General features: G+C 41.7%; 2 protein-coding genes across 3 annotated transcripts; one reads left to right on the forward strand and one right to left on the reverse strand.

The window, feature by feature from the left end:
• Positions 1 to 1,118: 1,118 nt before the first annotated feature.
• Positions 1,119 to 4,622, reverse strand: LOC146660442 (SLAIN motif-containing protein-like). Of its 2 annotated transcripts, none has more exons than XM_085419566.1 (7): positions 4,228 to 4,622; positions 3,836 to 3,972; positions 3,615 to 3,734; positions 2,413 to 2,502; positions 2,084 to 2,326; positions 1,550 to 1,678; positions 1,119 to 1,426 (listed from the first exon to the last, which is right to left on the reverse strand). In XM_085419566.1, exons 1-7 carry the CDS (start codon positions 4,620 to 4,622, stop codon positions 1,158 to 1,160), a joined length of 1,383 nt encoding a protein of 460 aa, XP_085275692.1. In that variant the 3' UTR covers positions 1,119 to 1,157. The 2 variants fall into 2 exon arrangements, with proteins under 2 accessions (XP_085275692.1, XP_085275691.1); XM_085419565.1 differs by having other exon boundaries at positions 1,550 to 1,684.
• A 3,203-nt stretch (positions 4,623 to 7,825) lies between these two features.
• On the forward strand, positions 7,826 to 18,939 carry slc6a7 (solute carrier family 6 member 7). Its single transcript, XM_085420313.1, has 14 exons — positions 7,826 to 8,106; positions 9,607 to 9,832; positions 10,310 to 10,441; positions 11,112 to 11,322; positions 14,101 to 14,239; positions 14,348 to 14,482; positions 14,596 to 14,699; positions 14,797 to 14,921; positions 15,016 to 15,128; positions 15,225 to 15,362; positions 15,457 to 15,556; positions 15,805 to 15,923; positions 17,088 to 17,261; positions 17,363 to 18,939. Exons 1-14 carry the CDS (start codon positions 8,038 to 8,040, stop codon positions 17,531 to 17,533), a joined length of 1,956 nt encoding a protein of 651 aa, XP_085276439.1. The 5' UTR covers positions 7,826 to 8,037; the 3' UTR covers positions 17,534 to 18,939.
• The last annotated feature ends 1,207 nt before the right edge of the window (positions 18,940 to 20,146 follow it).

Below are 20,146 nucleotides of genomic sequence, written 5' to 3' on the forward strand. Positions count from 1 at the left end.
CTTCTGTATGCATTTCATTTTTCTCAACTATGTGGTGTTCTTATAGTGCCTGACGTTTAGTGACACACTGGAGCTGCTGTTAAGTGAATTCACGAACAAGGTCATAAACACAGTGAACAGCAGAGGGTACTCCAGCACACACTGAATGTCAGGTTTCATTATCTCAGCTACTATAACGCACTCATTTATTTACTATTACCATGATAAGCATCTGCACAGTGGCTTTTGTCTCCTATTTTAATTGAAAATGAGACATCATTAATAAAAAGAAAGGTCAATGTAAAGTCCACTGGGCCCGAGCTGACATATAGGAACATAAAATGGAGAAATACACCATCCCCTACAAACTCAAAGATAACTCCATGGCAAGTGCACAAGCTGGTGTTTGGGTAAGGATTCGGGTTACTCTGAAAAATCTAGGAGAAATATGTCAATTGGGTTAAAATAAATCATGCTCAGCGATACAAAAACATTCGCAAACAAAGGTGGCCTCTGAAGTAGTGAAGCTGCACCAACCCACATCTCTGTTTCCTGGAAACGCTTTGTTTGTGATGTCAGATTGTTTAACAACTCCAACTACTACGTAAAGGATACCCGTTTAGTGTTTCGTACTTGACGATGACAGACGGCACACTTCCTGTTGCAACAGCTCTGCAGAGAGCTGCTCATTCAGCTCATCGACCACACTGATGTCTATATTCATACTTGTAATCTATGCATGGTAGTTTGTGTACATGAGCTGTAGCATGCTTGCAAAGCCACTGATAATACAACCTACTGGCTCTACTGTCAGTATTTCTAAGATGTCTCATATGGGTGAATTTATAGGATATCAGTGCTCCTTACTTTTCTACATTCCTGTGACTTTAACACAAAACTTAAAAACCACATGATTTAGAGCACTGTGGTTGTGTCTGCCTGCCATTTACCAAGAATCTCTTACTGAGAAAGATGAACTAGATCTTTGCACATGTAACTGAAAAAGCATATGTTTGCCCGGAGCAGCATACCACAAAGGATTCTAATATAGGCCCAAATTCTTTCACAATCTAAATGTATTCATGAGATTGCAGAGGCTTATCAGCCACAGAAGTAAATAATTACATTGCATCACATAATTATTATTTTATCCCAGGTAAATCCACAGGGTAAATCTTTTATCTCTGAACAGGCAAATTTCTGCCCCAAGCTACAGTGGTTAGCCTCTCAGGTGAGGTAAAAACACGTCTGTGGACAGACAAGCATCCTTTAGCAGACTGAGGAATCCGGCAGGGGCTGAGCGAGTGAGACCTGTTCATCTTCTTCACGGCCGCTGTCCGGACTGATGAGCTTTTCATCGACTGCAACAAGCTGCCAGAGTTCAATGAAGCTGGGGAAAATGATGGCAACCAGCAACTTAAGCCCTCCCCCTTGGCAGATGACAGATCTGGGAAAGAATGAATGAATTAAAAAATAAGAAAATGGCTCACATGTAGTCATTAAGATGCAGAGTTTCATATTTTGCACATATTTTCTGGTTAAGAAATAAAAACAAATAACTGATCTAAACCTGATGGAAGGTAAGCGGTTTGGTCAGCAGGTTGGCAGTCGTCGATGTCTAAACTTCGGCTGTTCCTAACAGCCTGGAGGGAGCGGAGGCTGGTACGCAGGGGCGACCTCGTCCTGCCTGGTGATGCTGCTGCTGCTGCAAAAAACACACTGAGCTCACACCGAGGTAGTATAACCTCTAGCATCTGCTGATGTTTTGGAGCTATTTTACAAAAAAAGTTTCTCAAATGAAATGTGGAAAATGCACGACATGTACCATAAGAGAAAATCAAAAATAGGAGTTCTGCCTTGTGTTTTACTCCTTCTTGTTATTTATTTTATATCTTGTTTGTACCTCACTGTCAACCTATATAAAGCTGTCTGATGAACAGAAAGCTCTCAGCTTCAAAAACTGTTGAGACCATGTCACAAAGAAATAAAAAGAAAGAAGATCCTATCAGTCGTCTACAGTGAGTAAATCTCACTGTAATCCTTTCATAGCACAAGAAAATCAATCACTTACACTGACAGTATAAACATGCCTGACTTTGTGTACCTTGGTTCTGGGCGCGTTTAAGCAGCTTGAATTGGATGACTTGTTGATGAAGTCTGGATGGTCTGGGACTGTGGCAGCACTCCTTAACTGCTGATATGGAAGAAGTTTCGGATTTATTTCCTGGAGTTGAGTAAGCAGTGTTTTCACCAGTGGTGTTAAACGAGGGTGGAAGCATCAATGGAGCCTCAGGGTTTCTCCTCTGTGAAGCAGTGGAAGGCATCGAGACAAAGTCCTGCCTCAAACCTGAAAAATATGTACATGTTATTGACTCTCAATCAAACCTTTAAGTAGCATGCTATATCACTACAAATATTTTTTTCTATACTCACTGGCTTCCTGCAGTTGAGCCATGATGCGGACATCTTGTAGCCTGTAGCTCTTTGTTACGACATCGAGGGAGATGCTTGGCTCACTGTGACCTGTGATTAATAAATTCATAAATTGAAGACATGCACTTCAGTCTCTCAGAGGAATACCTTTTTTTTGTTTCTACTTTTCTATGTGCACAATATCCTCAGGAAATCAGGAAGTGTGGCTGTAATTACTGTACGTCATATATTGCATATACTGCTGAATTTTTGCAGCTTGTCAAATATACCCGAGTCACACTTGAGGAAGTTGTGCCTTGTCTTATCTCAATTATAACAACCACACCCCCAAAAGATACCCAAACAACCAAACTGCGATGAGGAATAGATAGAAAATGACCATAAAGTCTTACAGAGCAATATCAAAGCATAGACCCAATATGCAATACAAACAAACCACAAATTATATATGCATGCTGTCTATTTGCTTTATGTCTTTGTGTCTTAATCCTCTGACAGATTTTTAAGCTTCATCATTTTTTTTTCCACCAGCATATTCATCGCTTTAAGTCAGTTAACTCTGAGCTGACATAAACACACATCTGCATGTGAATATCCAGAATCTGCAGCAGGGAAGGGGACAATATTTTGTCAACTGGAAGCTTCCCACTTTCTGTTTGTAGTTCATTCGTAGTCCGAGTGCTACTGACCAATCACAGTTGAGTAGGTAAGGCTACAGGCAAGTCAACAGTCCCCGTGGAGACCAAAAGAGGGATCACATTTCAACAAAATGCAATCTTTTGAACAATCTGCAACTAACTGCACATTTATCATCTGATGACAAGCATTTTGTTTATTAGCTTTATTTAAAAAAAAAAATCTATCTTCACTGATGACCAGGACAGAAGAAAAAAATCCACAGTTGTCCCAAGAAGGTAAGTCGGCAGACTAGCTGATGGGTTACTAGGTTGTGTTTGTGCTTTTTTGTGCATGACCTGACACTGACACAACACAAGGCTGCACATGAAACAGACAGTTAGTTAACGAACTAAAACAACTGACATAAATTAAAGCTAACTTTATCCAAAGCTTATAAAAAAACTACATCATGTGTAGCTGTGCTGGAGTGTAAAGGTCATCTGTGTGTGTAGAAAAGAATGTAAGATAATGACTCAGGTTTCATGGTTGAAGTTCAGAGTATAACTTTTTAAAAAAGATATTACCTGAACTGTCAGATGTATTTGCTGCTGCACTGGCAGAGGTTTTATTCACAGAGGAGCCCACAGGGACCCTGGCAGCATGATAGGAAACTGCAGGACGTTTGTGGAGCTCACGTCTTGATCCTGACAATACAAAAAGTGAATGCCATTAAAGGAATCCTCTTTTATATCAAGGATATTTGTAAGATAATGAGTGTGTGAGTGAGTCTGTAGCGCTTGCTTGCCTTGATCCAGCATTTTTATCAGTGCACGGCATGCAGCTTCCATCTCAGGGCTGGGATTATCAAGAACATGTCGACACCATTTAAAAGCAGATTCCTTTTTCTCCACAGACGAATGCTTCCTTGGAGACTCGTATAGCCTGTGAGGAATAAGACGTTACGACTATGTAAAGAAGAGATCTGTTCAGAAGAGCTTTTAATACTGAAGAGTGCTCAGATTGAACTGTCCTGAGAAGCAGCCACCTCAAAGTCTTTAACGTCTCTTTAGAAGTGCACAAATTCAGGTTCATGTCTCTGTCATAACTCAGACTAGAAACAAGCTAAATAAAATGAAATACTTCTACATCACAAGCTGCACTGTCAGAGAATATCACTGTACATCTGATGGCATTTACCAGCTCTCCTCATCCTGCTCTTCATCCGCTATGTCAAGGATTTCCACCAGGTCCAAAGCAGTCTCTTCTTCCTGCAACTCTTCACTGTCCCAAGAGTGTTTTTCACAGCTATAATTGTGCAACATCCTGCTGGTGGCACAGTAAGGCAAGGGTGGATTGCACCCAGATTTCAAACTGTCCAGTCTTATTCTAGCATCCATAGCAAAAGACCCACTGCTACAGCTTTTCACTCTTGCCGGTTCAATATCGGCCCAGATGTTGCAGTATGCATCTGATTTACCCTGCGGCCACATACAGCTGCTTTTCAAATCACTAAAGAGAAAGTGGTGGTTCACACTTGTAGGTGGTAAATAGTATTGGCTCCAATCGCTCATCGTATGGTCCTGGAGTTCCATTTTCTGTGTGAAATCTTCAAATCTGCGTCTTTGAGCTCTCGTCCACTCTTACTCCTCCTTAATGAGGGTAGCTTCCAAACCGGGCTCTCACAACACCAGGCTAAAGGTTGGTTTAAACACAACTCTTTTTAAAAATTGTTCTACACATACAGCAACTGTAGCTTGACTTTACCTTCTGCTGACCCAGATTTATTGAGTGGAGCTGTTAAGTATAGACACGCAACAGATTGGATGGATTTAGGAAAGCATCACGAGCTTATGTGGATTAGAATCCACGAGTTGGCATTCAGGATCACACCATCAAGACTTACATGTGCGGGCAAAAAGATGCTGCAACTATTTCTGTGATTTCTCAGATGAGCGCAACACTACTTCACAGGAAAGATGTCCTCTCTGTGTGGTCATTACAGCTGTATATACTGTGCTGTTGCTACTGCTGAATGTTTGCAGTTAACAGCTGATCAAATGTACCTGAGGCACGGTAGAGAAAGTTGTGTTGAAAAGGGTGGTCAGATGCTCTCTTTTGTGCAGACAGATTAATAAGAAGGTTTGGGGTTTCCCTTACAACCATGTGAAGATCAATAACTCTCACTTACACTTGTGCATTTTTATGCAGTATGTTTGCAGAAGGCTAAGCCTTTTAGGAACATAAACCAACATCTAACTTTTTTTTAAAAAAGAAGCAATAATGCAAATTTAGTAGCTCCACAACATCTGCCCTATAATAAATTTAACTAATGATCCTAGTATTTAAATAAAAAAAGACAAGAAAACAAAAGAATTATAAACCTGATTAAAGTGGAAAATCATATTGAGTCCATTCCAAATTATTTTTTTTAGAGTATCTTCAGTATACAGTCAATCACATACAGAAAGGTTCAAATTCTCTTATCATTGTTCGGTGTGATTAGGTGTGACATAAGTAGGCTATGTGAACAGTACAGGTGGGGCACATAAGCTCGTTTGTTGAGAAATAGTTCCAGCATGTTACGCCCCTGTGATTACAACTTGTTGATTCAACTTTTACAGTTTTACACTCAACTTTGGGGAGCAAGCCAGTAAAGAAGTTTCCTCCTGCCAAACTATGACGTCGCTGATAGCTGGCAAGAACTGGCAGGTTTACTTCGGCAAATCTGCTACATTTAACACTGATTTTTTTGTGCTATGGTTGGGTTAAGGGCAAGATCCAACCAAAATCCACCCAAGATTCAACCAAAGGCAAGATGTGAGATTAAGCAGGGTCAAGGCTAACTGGATTAAGTTGGCCTTCACCCTACTTTAAATTGCAGTTTATCACTTGTATCTAGAGAAATAGTCCAGATGTCATTATTTATCTTGATGGGCGACCGTGGTTCAGGGGGTTGGGAAGCTCATCTTGTAACCGGTTGCCGGTTCGATCCCCAGCTCTATCTGTCCTGGTTGTTGTGTCCTTGGGCAGGACACTTCACCCTACCGCCTACTGGTGTTGGCCAGAGGGGCCGATGGTGCGATATGGTAGCCTTGCTTCTGTCAGTCTGCCCCAGGGCAGGCTACAACAGTGGTTTGCCTCCACCAGTGTGTAAATGTGAGAGTGAATCAATAGTGGAATTGTAAAGGGCTTTGAGTGTCTAGAAAAGCGCTATATACATGCAATCCATTATTGATGATAATTTTAATTAAATACAGTGGATTTTGTATTAATACAACTTTATTTTTATTTTTTTAACTTTTATTTAGGTAGCTAAATAATTTAGGTGTATATCTGTACAACAAAGTAAAATGGGTGTGAGTGGAAAAGAACCAAAGAATTTTAAACGTACTACCAGGCCTGAGTTGCTTTCTTATATTCTTCACTCAGAATTAAGTCAGTATTTTGGTGCCTTTTAAGTTACACGTTGATGATGTACTTTGAAGGTGTGAAACAAATGCAAATGAAGAACATAACATGACAAAATTAACATTATAAGTTGTTGTGTCTGCAAAGTTTCATTCAGTTTGGCACATCTTTTAAGGAGGACATAGGGCATACACACACCATACATGTAGTAACATTGTCTTTTTTTTACTAATTTCAGTGAACCACCCTATTGAATAGCCCCAAAAGCGACGTACAGCTGTGTTTTTGAGGGTGAACTGAGAAGCACAGTAATTATCAGGTTAAATCTATTGTCCTTATAGTTTCTAAAATTCAATTCAATCAATTTTACAAAGCATTTTTGTTGATAAGTGTCCCAGTCCAGTCTATTCTCCTAAATTACCCATTTGGGTACAGTTATTTATTCTCGACAATATCACAACCCATGTGTGGCACATAGGTGAAGATTACTTATGGAGTTTAGCATTAATTACATGTTAAATCAGACCAGTTGAGCAAGACTAAACCATAGTCACATAGACCCCCACACCACACAATAAGTATCATATCAACCTCTTGAAACCAACTCCTGCTGTTGGTCTGGTTCTTTGGGTTCATTAGCCTGCACTGGTAATAAAAACAGCCCTACTCCTGATGGCAGCTCAATATCACAGACATGTCAACTCTGAAAATCTATTAGATTAAAAACACAACACACATATGGTTTCTAATCAGTAATTTAAATAAGGGTTAGGGGTATAAATATGTGCCCTGCTTGTTGGATTAACTGAGCAAAAGAACCTGGTAGCTCGTAAAAAAAACCCAAAACCCTGTATATTGCAGAAACTTACATACAGATAAATAAAAACTTAGCAGATATAACGTAACCTTGTGTTAGCATCTCTCACTTAACTGTGTGTGGCAGGAGGCTTTCATGTGCTGCTACTCTTAGCAAGAAAGAGACATTTATGAAAATTGGACAAAATAAACTTTTTTTTTGTGCCACACTAAAGAAAAATAAATGTTTTAACTGATGTATTTAAGGACCAGAATCATGTTTGTGTGCAGCTAATACTATGTAAGCGAGCCTTATGTTGATTCATTGATTTCAAAGTAGGTTTTTTTTTAAGTATACATCTTTAACTTGGTCTCTGTTGGTGGGCTGCAGGTGCACACAGAGGTGAGGTCAGCCTTTGATGGTATCTGTCAGACAGGCTCAGGGCGTACACTGCAGAAAACTCAAATTAATGTAAAGGAAATGTAAAACAAAGCACCGAAACACTAGCATAGCTATCGATACTCCTCCAGTTGCCGCCCAAAGGTACAGGAGAAGGAGGTGTCTTCCTCCTGGATAAAGCTGCACCTGCGCCCTGCCTCCTGTCTCCTCGTCACCTCACCGCCCACCGGTTTGTTTCCTGCTCGTCACTCAGTTGTTGTGTCTGAGCTACAGCGCTTATTTTTCAACTTCAGCCACCACATCATGGAGTCCTAAAAAAACGCTTTCCCCTGTGAAATGCGGAGTGACGAGTGACAAACCGGACAGCGAAGGGCCAACTCTGTCGGGAGGGAGAGTGGGGGAAAATGCAGGACACAACCGGCAAAGCAGCCTCCGGGAACCCGGCTGGAGACAGCGGCGCAACCGCAGAGCAGGTAGGAGCAATGCAACTTTGTTATTCTGGCTTTCACCGCATCATACAGGACTCTGTGCAGGTGTAAGACACACGCCAGCGTCCTGATGTAACTCCAGAAGCCCATTACGACTTTACGAGCAGTTCAATGTCACCAACGGGCGCTTTCAGTTGTCTGAAAGATACCGTGTTCAGATGAGGCGGTCCAACCTGTCCGCCTGCATTGCTCTCAGGCTTTTCCTCTTCGTCTGCAGCAGATAAAGCCCTTGCCTCGGTTCAGTTGTTCAGCAGTTGTGTTTACCTTAACTTTTCCCCGCTGTGTACATCCCACATGCACAATGAGTACTCAGCTAGAAAGACTGGTTCAATAGTGGAGCAAATGTGTAGAAACGGGAAATAAAACGATTCGTTTCCCTCTGAGGTGTGGCTGTGGTATATTAAGTGACTGTGTGGGTTTTTGGGGGTTATAATTGAAAATGATTGCTGCTACTTGTTGTTCTAAGCCCCCACTCTTTAAATCTCAATGGGACAACTTATAAAATATATCTGGATTTTAATCGTCGAAGAATAGTAATCACCACAAGAAACAAGAGTAACTGTAACCTTAAAGAAGTTTTGTTTTGTTTTTTGACCAACAGATTTTACCATGTGCATCAGATTGTCCACATCATATCTGTTTGATGAAGTGTGTAAAAGCCAGTCATACAAAATATCTCAGACATGCTACATTATGGGCTCAAAAGTTGTAATGTTGTTTAATTCAAACGAAAAAATACAAATACAAAATAAAAAAAATACAAAAAACTGCTTGATGGTGTCAATAAATGTTTTTAAGTACAAAAAGGAGTAGATGGAAGTTTAACACTTATCAAGACCTACTTCCCTTATGTAAAAAGAACATTTTTTTTTTTTTATAATACTAGCTAAACTTTAATCCTCAGTAGCTATAGAAACGTGCACATAATGATGTTAAATGACAATGGTAATATCCAGATAACAGCGTGAGAACTCAACTGAGCAACTTCTTTTACAGAAGCAAGTCATCCTCATGTTCATGCAGTTTGTTTGTTTGTTTTTACGTAATAATACATTGGCGTTCAATGTGTTTAAAAATGGGGGGGGGGGGGAACGTGAACTATATAACAATGCTTAAAGCAGAAGCCCTGTTGTTATCTTCATCAGACTTCCTCCCTGTGTGTGCAGACATCAAAACCAGTTCCTCCTTTGTTTAGAGGTAGATGGTGCGCAGGAAGGAAGAGGAACAGGAAGCAATAGATCAGTGGACGGTTTTAAGGAGATAGAAAAGTTAAACCACACGCTAAGTGTGTGTACCTGTTCTTGGTTTTTGTACTCGACTGTGTAATCCACAAACTGCAAACAAACCTTGTCAGACAAAAGCAAACAGAACAGTCAGTCACAGTCAGTTCCTCATATGTATTTACATCAGAGTTACCATGTATTTCCCGTCTCATTTCAACATCCTAACAATGTAATTTGTTGTTGTTGTTGTTGTTGTTTTTAGAATAAAGTACATATGAATGGAAATACAGTCACACAAAATGGTTTCAACCCGCCAAGTATACCTACACCACAGCCACAGTCTGAATGCCAACTACCTACTCCAACACCGATTGTCCAGAGGGAGCAGTGGGGTGGAAAGTATGAGTTCCTGCTCTCCTGCATTGGATACTGCGTGGGACTGGGAAACGTGTGGAGGTTCCCCTACCTTTGTTACCGCAATGGGGGAGGTGAGTGGTCCATAGTCAAATGCTTGTCGTGTGTGTGTGTGTGTGTGTCATTGTTTGTAACACTCATTTGTGCATGAGGCACTCTTTGCCCTGCCCTTGGGTGTGTGCTTCTCATCATGCTGATTTATTTGGCACACTTTTTCCAGAGCACACCATGACACCCTCTGGAAAGACTGAGGAGAGTGGGAACTACAACACAAAGCATTCACTAATCCTCTAAGTAGGGACAATGTTTTTCCTCGATTACACGCCAGAAATGGGGTTTACTTTTTGATCCCAGCCTTAAGTAATACACATCTCCTTTTGAAAAGCGTACATGTTGCAGCTTCTTTGACAGTAAAGTCAGATAGATTATGTCTATATTGCATTTTTATAAGTTAGCCTGCTGCTACAGGCTGCCTGCATCCACAAACCAAGTCGTTTTTATTGAGTCGTCTCCCTCCCTTCATTAAAGAGGCCTGTTTCTAATCTTCACAGGTGTCTTTCTCATCCCCTATTTCATCATGCTTATTGTTACGGGTGTTCCGCTCTTCCTCATGGAGCTGAGTTTAGGCCAGTATGGAGCAGCCGGCCCGATCACTGTGTGGAAATGCTGCCCTCTGCTCAAAGGTAATGACCTCCTATTGCAGGATTTTTTTTGTAAGTAATTACAGAAAGCAGAAGCAAATCGGTGGAAAGACTTTGGAAACTTTAGCATGGTGTCTGCATGGTGATTTCATACTGGGGGTACTTTATTCCAGTTAGTTAGAACAAAATATTTGACCACAGTTATGCAGCATTTCTGTTTGAATTTGAAGGATTTGTGTGGGCAGAATCTCCGATTGACGTCAAAATGCCAGCGTCACCAGTCAGACCAGACATTATAGTTCATGCAAATAGCTGCTGAGTGACTCAAAACAAATTGCTGCCTTACTTCTTATAGCTTACCTTAAAATGCCTGGCTTCTCAGAAACTAATTTTAACCCTGTAAGAAATGTCTTACCTGTGCTAGGGAGTGGTCATGCCAGCAGGCTTATTTAAGAGAAAGGTGAGACGGAGTTCCTCATAAAAGGAAAAAGGAAGTGAACGTTTTTATGTTAGCAAGAATAACACTGGCTGTCAGCAATGGTGCGATCAAGGGTGATAAACTCTGCAGTGATTGTTTAATGTCACTATTATTTCTTTTTGCCAGTTTAAGCACCATTTTCTGAAACTAATGTATTACATACAGTTTGCCTTATACAGTAGAACATTTGCTTTTGTCTGAGGTACTCATGTCCCTCTCTGTGTTTTTACACAGGGATTGGGATTGGGATGCTGTGTGTGTCCACACTGGTGTGTCTCTACTATAACGTTATTATAGCGTGGACATTTTACTACCTGGGCAGCTCATTCCAGAGCCCTCTGCCCTGGTCCTGTGAGGCCCTCGCCAATGCAGCTATCTGTAGTGGTAACATCACTGCCAATAACTCCACTGGTAAAGTCCTCACCCCGACAGAAATCTTCTGGAAGTAAGTGCTTTATTTGGATGGTCATTTTACATAAATGAATAAATCAGTGTTGTTTTTAAGGTTGTACATTATATGAAATGTTTTACTAAAAGAAAAAAGTAATGCCATCCAGCCCCTCTCCAGGAGACTGGTTCCAGAGCCCAAGCCATGTGTAGAGGTGAGCCCGACTATATCTAGCCGGTACCTCTCAACCTCACGCACTAACTCAGGCTCCTTCCCCACCAGAGAGGTGACATTCCATGTCCCTATTGCAAGTCTTGGCAGCCGGGGGTCAGTCCGCCAGGGCCTCCGCTCCTGGCCGCCACCCGGCACACAATGCACCCGACCCCTATGGCGCCTCCTGCGGGTGGTGGGCCTGCGGGAGGATGGGCCCATGTCTCCTCTTCGGGCTGTGCCCGGCCGGGCCCCATGGACTAAGGCCCGGCCACCAGACGCTCGCCCTCGGGCCTGGCTCCAGGGCGGGGCCCCGGTAACCCTATCCCGGGCAGGGTAAACTGTTCCCTCGGTGTCCTTTTCATAAGGGTCTTATGAATCGCTCTTTGTCTGGTCCCTCACCCAGGGCCAATTTGCCATGGGAGACCCTACCAGGGGGCAAAAGCCCCCAGACAACATAGCCCGTGGGATCCCTGTGACACACAAACCCCTCCACCACGATAAGGTAGCGATTCAAGGAGCGGGCATGCCCACTCCGGGTCGGGGATGAGTTCCTGCCCCAAGTGGAGGAGTTCAAGTATCTCGGGGTCTTGTTCGCGAGTGATGGGAGAAGGGAGCCGGAGATCGACAGACGGATTGGGGCTGCAGCTGCAGTAATGCGGACGCTGCACCGGTCCGTCGTGGTGAAGAGGGAGCTGAGTGTAAAAGCGAAGCTCTCAATTTACCGGTCGATCTACGTCCCTACCCTCACCTATGGCCACGAGCTGTGGGTAGTGACCGAAAGAACGAGATCGCGGATACAAGCGGCAGAAATGATCTTCCTCCGAAGGGTGGCTGGCCTCTCCCTTAGAGATAGGGTGAGAAGTTCGGCCATCCGGGAGGGGCTCAGAGTAGAGCAGCTGCTGCTCCACATCGAAAGGAGCCAGCTGAGGTGGTTCGGGCATCTGACAAGGATGCCCGCTGGGCGCCTCCTGGGTGAGGTGTTCCAGGCATGTCCCACCGGGAGGAGGCCCCGGGGCAGACCCAGGACACGCTGGAGAGATTATATCTCTCGGCTGGCCTGGGAATGCCTTGGTATTCCCCCGGATAAGCTGGAGGAGGTGGCTGGGGAGAGGGAGGTCTGGGCCTCTTTGCTTAGGCTGCTGCCCCCGCGACCCGGCCCCGGACAAAGCGGATGAAGATGGATGGATGGATGGAAAAAAGTAATGCATAGCAAGGGTTTAATTTGCAAAGTATTTTTTTAAACTTATATACTATGGCTGCATCAAAATGACAGCAATGCAAAGGCACTGGTATGTCTCTAAGCCACACCCAAGTGACACATTTGATGGTTTTAGCCAACTGTGTCTTAACAATTGGGTGAGAAAAAACATACAAGAGGCTTTGAACAAATCTGAAATGGCAGCAGGAGCTTTAACTAATCAAATTGCATCAAAACAAAGTGACAAGAATTGTTCTCATTCAAGTCTACTCATTTTAAATTTCTCATACAATTATTTAGGTAATTATAAACCTTGCTGAAGTACTTGCTCAAAATGACTTGACACTTGATCCCTGTCAACTGTTTTTTAGTACTTCACAGCAACACAGTGTTATTACAGAATACATAAGAGTTTCAGTACAGAGCAGTTGTCTGTACAGATAACCACAGCAGTCCGTGGGACACGGTGAATGAATCCCAGAGGCTTTGCACATCATCATTACAAAAAGCACTGTGCTCATGATTTATCCTTTTAGTCAAAATGCATAATATCACAAGAGCTTTCTTTCATTTTAAGGTGTATAGCCTTATGGGTGGTAATGCAGTCAGTATTTTATTACACTTTACTGCATGCAGGGGGGCCAGAGCTTTTCTGAGCTGTCAAAGAGTGAGGAGATGAGGTGCAGCCTGGACAGGTTGCTAGTCTGTCACAGGGCCAACACAGACGGACAGACAATCATTCATACTCTCCTGTGGGCAATTCAATCCCCAATTAACCTACCCCCACTAACTGCATGTCTATAGACTATGGCAGAAAGCTGGAGTACCTTGAGAGAGCCCACGCCAACATGGAGAGACCATTCAAACTCCACACAGAAAGGCCCTAGCCATCGTACTATGCCTTTAGTCAAATTCAATTTGGTTCAATTTTATTTAAGTGAATTCAAAAAATAAAAGAAATCTGAATATTACAGGCATTGTAGTAGACAAAGAGTGCCACAGAAACTGAATTTCACTTCTCTTACTCCCTTGTAGGACATATGGAATGTTTTAGCGTCCAGGACGATGTCATCATAGAAATCCAGACCAACAGCTGTGCCTTGTTTATATAGTTAATGTCTAATAGGTGCTTGTTTGCATAGTTGCCTCACAGCAAAAATGTTTAAATCCAGCATGGAGCTTTTCTGTGTAGAGTCGACATGTTCTCCTCAACTTCCTCCTACAGTTAGGCTAATTAGTGATTCTAAATTACCCATAAGTGCAAACGCCTGTCTCTCTCTGTTAGCCCTGTGACAGCCCTGTGTATCCTGCCTCTTTCTGATAGCTGGGATAGGCTCCACCCCCCACACAACTCTGAATTGGATAAGTGGGAGAAAACAGATGCGTAATATGTGTGGTCATATTTGTGCTATTTCATCTTGTAGTGAGCAAGTCCTGGGTGTAGTACACAGTAAGGGCCTTCACGATCCAGGCCCTGTGCGGTGGCCCCTGGCCCTGTGTCTACTCGCAGCGTGGATCATCATCTTCCTGTGCATGCTCAAGGGCATCCGCAGTTCTGGCAAGGTGACGCAACACAATGTTCTTATTGTCAGCACAGATACAAACTCTTGCGTGGCCTCTGCTCGAATATCTTGCTGGCCTCATGTGTGTCCTTGCTGTCTTTGCTTTCAGGTGGTTTATGTGACGGCTACCTTCCCGTACTTTGTGCTCATTGTTTTGATCATCAGAGGGGCCACACTGGAGGGCTCTCTCCAGGGCGTCGCCTTCTACCTCACACCAGACTGGAGCCGCTTGGCTAACGCACAGGTAGATTTGATGGGACAGTGGTAGTTGGTGAACACAGTGTATTGATGCTGCTTTAAAATAAGTGTGTGTGTGTGTGTGTGTGTGTGTGTGTGTGTGTGTGTGTTGTGTTGCAGGTTTGGAATGACGCAGCCTCACAGATCTTCTACTCATTAGGTATTGGTGTCGGGGGGCTGCTCTCTATGGCCTCATACAATAAGTTTGACAACAATGTCATCCGGTGAGTTTGGGCTCTGTTCTTTTGTTTTGTCATTTGTTTACTTGTTTTTCATGGCTCTGGTAATCATGGTTTGATTTTTGTGTTTGTTTGTTTTCAGGGACACTATAGTTATCACCACAGGAAACTGTTGCACCAGCTTCTTTGCTGGATTTGCTATATTCTCAGTCCTGGGTCACATGGCATACAGGAAGGGCGTTCCTGTGGGAGAAGTGGCAGATACTGGTAGTTTACCTATTTGGCTTCTATAACACAGACAGCAACAATTAATTATTTATATCAGGCTTTTTGAAATGCAATTTTTTCTGTTTACCTTCAGGTCCTGGGTTAGCCTTTGTTGCTTACCCAGAAGCCCTTGCACTGCTGCCAGGCTCGGTGTTCTGGTCAATTATGTTCTTCCTCATGCTCTTTATGCTGGGAGTTGATACCCTGGTAAGGCTGCACTCTATACAAAGATGGCAGCATAAATATAGGTCTAACATACGGATACCACCTATTAATGTTTTACACCTTCTTAATGCTTCACAGTTTGGAAACATGGAGGGCATCACTACGGCCGTGTTGGATGAGTTTCCTCACCTCCGTGGAAACCCACTGCAAAAGTCCTTATTCTTGGGTGCTTTGTGTTTTTTCTTTTACCTGATGGGCCTCCTGTTAGTCACTGATGTGAGTATGTTTGTTTTCAACGAGGAGTCTGACGTGTCTGCATGCTTCATATGATCAGAAAGAGTCATATTTCCCATGCTGTCTGTCTATACAGGGAGGAATTTACTGGTTCACTCTCATTGACTCCTTCAGCACTAGTTTCGGCCTCATCATCATCACCCTCTTCATGTGCATTGGCATCTCCTTCTTCTATGGTATCTCATCTCACAGCCCTCATATTCACAATAAACTCCTTTAACCATGTCACTCCTTTTTTGATCATTTCAGTGACTGACTTGCTGTATGGCAAGTTTGTTTGTTTTCCTGCATTTTATTTTTTGAATAGAACATTGATCATATTTTTTTACATTCTGTTTTCTTGGTTGAATGATGAGTATTTTTTTTTAATGATCTTCCTTGTATTTGAATGTTTGTTTGTTTTTTCTAATTTGTTTTTTATTAGGCGTCAACCAGTTTTGTCAAGACATTTTGGATATGATTCGCCACTGCCCTCCCTGGTGTGGCAAAGTGCTGATTTACTTCAAAGCATGCTGGGTTTTCTGCACTCCGTTTCTTCTACTGGTGAGTTTACACTTGAACTGATATCGATATTGGTTGTTAGTAGATAACAACAGCACTGGTGACGGCTAACAAATGTTTGTGAAAATATCTCTCTAATAAATCGAAGAATCTTTGCATGCAGGTCTCAGTGTGCCTGGCTGTTTCTTGCTTTTCTTTGCATCCCTTCACCCAAAAGTTCAGACTTAGCAGGACTATTGTGAGATGTCTGATCAAATGCAGTGTTGAGGTTGTTGTTTTCTGCTAGCTTTCACAGCTCTAGCACAACTTTCTGTCTCCCGTTCACCACAGGATCCATATGTTTGATTTGGCACAGATTTTATGGCACATGCCCTTCCTCACCCCACCTTTCCATTTACCCAGTCTAGGGACCAACACTTGGAGTACACTAGCTTTTGAGCCCATGAGGTGTGGTTTGTGACTCCTCTTGGTCTTTAAGTGGGAATCTCTGTGCATAAGGTGAATGTGTCCGTCATGAGGCATTTAGAGAAAGTCTGTAAATTGTAGCCACAGTAAATAACCCTTGTTGTGCACAACCTAATAGACAACGTACAAGTTTTGATATTCTTTTTAATTACATTTTTTTAATTTTTTTTTTTTTAAGGTGGCTGACTTCAAGTCCAGAAGCTATAAAGCTGCTTTATCTTAAATGTTTTACATTCTGTGACCTAAATTATCTTATTCTGTTTCCATTATTGTTTATCTGGCACAGCTATTATGGGATGAATAAGTAAAAAAAACCCACTTCTGGTAGCTGTGGTGATACTGCTAACTATAGCACACATTATATGCTTGTTGATTTGTATCATTTTAAAACCAAATGCTGCTGCTTCTAAAGCATGAACTTGGCATCCAGCGGGTAAATCTATTAGCATCTGCATTCAAGTGTACCAGTGAACCTTTAGTAAAAGCGCGAAAGAGAGTTCATAGTGTCCTATTAAATGACTGAAGGGTTTGACTCAGAAACTAACAAAGGAACTAAAATGACGTCACTCATTTGAAAGCGTCAGCTGCCCACTGTGCTGACATCTTTGGGGCAGGTAAATAATTGAAGAGGAGAAACTGGAATTCGATCTGCAGTTTTTCTGTGCCGGCCCTCCTCTCTGCTTCTTTTTGTGTTGAGATGAAATGATCCTCTGCTCACTCTGTACTTTTCCCGTTGCATAGTTCATCCTGACATACATCTTCATTGAGATGTACAGAACGTCACTCCACTACGGCGACTATGTGTATCCACTGTGGGGTAAAGCCTTAGGTGTGTGCATGGGGGCCACCTGCTGTTTACAGATCCTCATCTGGGCTATCGTCGCCATCACCAAAGAAACTGGAACACTGAAAGAAGTCAGTATCACCACTCATTAACGTACACTACTGTCACAGTAGCAGTCTTAAGTGGGTTTGTGATTATCTCTGGCTTTCTCTCTCTCTCTTTGTTTTGACAGCGTTTCCAGAAATCAATCCGACCACTAAATTCCTGGAGGCAAAATACCCTGAACAGCACCGTGACAGCAGAGGAGCACGTAGAGCCTGAGCAAGTGGATGCCCCGTACACAGTCACGCTCACCGACATGGACATTACTGCGATGACGTGGGACATGGGAAGCCAGGCATAAGTGAACAGAGCATTTGTGATTACACCATGATGAGCAGACTTTGCTCTAAACAGATGGAGGAATTTACTATTTTGTTACTGGCTGAGGTTCAGCTCTGGAGGCTATGCTCGCTCACACTGTGTCCTGTGTCAGGGCAGTATCGAATGCCTGCTATATTTATACTATTATGTACATAAATATAGATTTTTGAAATTCTTTTTCACTGCTTAGAATGTAAGGTTACGAGGTTTTAGAGGAAGCTTGGATTTTCATATATATGCAGGATTTCATGAGAATGCGTCAATGAAGATGATGTTGCAATGTATATGCTGAACTTATTTATTATTATTATAGTAGCACAGTGCAATGAACTTCTACTGACAGTTGCCAGCAGCTGCTGTCCAAGGAGGAAAATAACTTTGTGACTGTTACCCTTCATGCCACTGATGGAACCAGAGAAGTGACCACGAATCATCATGCTTTCAGACTAAATGGCGTTGAAACATAGCTGCACTGAAGCAAGAATATTTTAAATTCCATTTTAAAATGAATGATTGCGAAAATGATTGGTAGAATAAATACATTATTTATACAATATGTTGCCAAATGAACTATTTCTCATGGTATTGTCTGTATTTCAATGCAAGAAGACTCCTGACTCTGACCATTTGCATTTCAAATAACCAGGTTCCCGCAGTTACGCAGAAGATGTAGTGTTTGCGTCATGTCTAGTGAAAACTTGTCTTTGCACATCGAAGTACAACCGAGTAACAACTAAATACTAAAATAGTACTGTAGATAGATTTCACATATATCAAAGTTGGTTATCTTTTGGGAAAAATCAAATGGCATTGTTAAAGTTGATGCTTGTTTTTTTTTTTCTCTTAATTTCGCTGAATTTTACAGTCGTTTACTCTCACTTTTATTTTTAGTTGTGTTTTTTGTTTGTTTTTTAAGTGGAAAGCTAATTAAGTCATTTGAGTTAAATGTACTCTGGACATGCTTATTGTTGGAGTTTTAAATTTGCCCCCATTTGCAACAACCTTCTGTGTTGTAAAGTTGATGACAGTAACATCAGAACATACAGGGTAGAAATTACATGTAGACCCTTTAGTGTTCATCTGTTTAAGAGGGCTCACAGAACTGGTCTTCTCAGATTAAGCATTTAAAGCCTGAACCATGAAATAATTGCCAAGAAATTACTTTTTTTTTTTTTTTTTTTTTTTTTTGGAAAATGTGCAATTGCTTATTTAAGTTTCTGAAGTTGAAAACAAAAACAAGTATAAATTTGCAGGTTTTAGTTTTAATTTGTATCGAGCTTTTTTGCAAGCTATTGCTTAAAAATGTATTGTGCAATTTGCCTAGTACGTAAATTATGCGTTTTTAATCCCTTTCTGAATTTCAGAATTACAAAATAAATATCATCACAAGAGGGTTTTTATTATTATTTATTCTTTTCTTGCAGAATCTCTTCATAAACCTTTACATAAACATTTAAGAACATTTTTCGTAGGTTCCTTTTGCTTATAGTATATTTTTTATAGTGTCCAATTAAAAACTATTTGAAGCTATGGGATGAGTATATATAGCCCATAACAGTTTAACTTAACTTAATGAGAAGAATTAGTGTGATCACAGAGGCCAGTCATGTGGTAGTCTGCCTCTTAACAACACACATTCATTGGCCACTTTGTTAGGTACAGCTGTTCAACTACTTATTAGTTACCGGTATATGGCAGCCACTTGATGTGTTCAGGCATGTAATCATGGTCAAGATGACCTGATAATTTTAAACCACACATCAGAATGGAAAGTAAAGATGATTTAAGAGAACTGAGTGTGGTTGTTGTTGCCAGGCAGACTGGTCTCTGTACTTCAGAAACAGCTGATCTACTGCGATTTTTAGACCCAAACATCTCTAGGGTTTACAGAGAACGAAAGCATGGATCCATCCTGTCTTGTTTTAATGGTTCAGCATGCAGTGGTGATCTAATGGTGTGAGGGAAATTTTCTTGGCACACTTTGAGCCCCTTAGTACCAATTAAGCAGCATTCAAATTGTACCACAGTGTATTGCTGCTGACCATGACCAACCCTTTATGACTACCTTAGGATAGGTTCTTCCAACAGGATGATGTGCCATATCACAAAACTCAGATAATTTCAAATTAGTTTCTTGAACATGACTGCAAGTTCAGTGTAGTCAAATGGCCTCCACAGTCACCATGTTGTGGGTGGAAGATTTGCATCGTGGCTCTGTAACAGAAAAATATGCTGCATTTGTGGGATGTGGTCATATAAGTATGGTTAAAAATCTCTGAGAAATGTTTCCAGCACCTTGCTGCATCTGTGTCACACAAAGTAGTAGTAGTAGTAGTGTGCAATACTGCAAATTTTGGTATCAATCCAATAACGAGTATATACAGGGCCAGTATTGCAATAGATAGCAATACCAATACTTTTAACCTATAAAGACAGGCTATAAATAAAGTAGATGTGACTGTCCACGCAAAAAGGTTTAGACATTTTTCACAGTGTATGTTTGACACACACACACACACATATATACAGTGGGGCAAAAAAGTATTTAGTCAGCCACCGATTGTGCAAGTTCCACCACCTAAAATGATGACAG

This window comes from Rhamphochromis longiceps, linkage group LG10 (genome assembly GCF_057381845.1).
Source record: "Rhamphochromis longiceps isolate RC_006_pf linkage group LG10, R_longiceps_female_GT1.1, whole genome shotgun sequence".
NCBI lineage: Eukaryota > Metazoa > Chordata > Actinopteri > Cichliformes > Cichlidae > Rhamphochromis > Rhamphochromis longiceps.

What these genes read in the sequence shown, in the direction of transcription:
- slc6a7 (XM_085420313.1), top strand. Translation starts at nt 8,038, where the DNA reads ATGCAGGACACAACCGGCAAAGCAGCCTCCGGGAACCCGGCTGGAGAC. An exon ending in GCCGCTTGGCTAACGCACAG is followed by an intron (nt 14,483 to 14,595) that starts GTAGATTTGATG and finishes GTTGTGTTGCAG; the next exon opens with GTTTGGAATGACGCAGCCTC. An exon ending in GCCTCCTGTTAGTCACTGAT is followed by an intron (nt 15,363 to 15,456) that starts GTGAGTATGTTT and finishes CTGTCTATACAG; the next exon opens with GGAGGAATTTACTGGTTCAC.
- LOC146660442 (XM_085419565.1), bottom strand. Translation starts at nt 4,622, where the DNA reads ATGGAACTCCAGGACCATACGATGAGCGATTGGAGCCAATACTATTTA. An exon ending in GAGCAGGATGAGGAGAGCTG is followed by an intron (nt 3,973 to 4,227) that starts GTAAATGCCATC and finishes TATTCCTCACAG; the next exon opens with GCTATACGAGTCTCCAAGGA. An exon ending in GGCTCAACTGCAGGAAGCCA is followed by an intron (nt 2,327 to 2,412) that starts GTGAGTATAGAA and finishes CATATTTTTCAG; the next exon opens with GTTTGAGGCAGGACTTTGTC.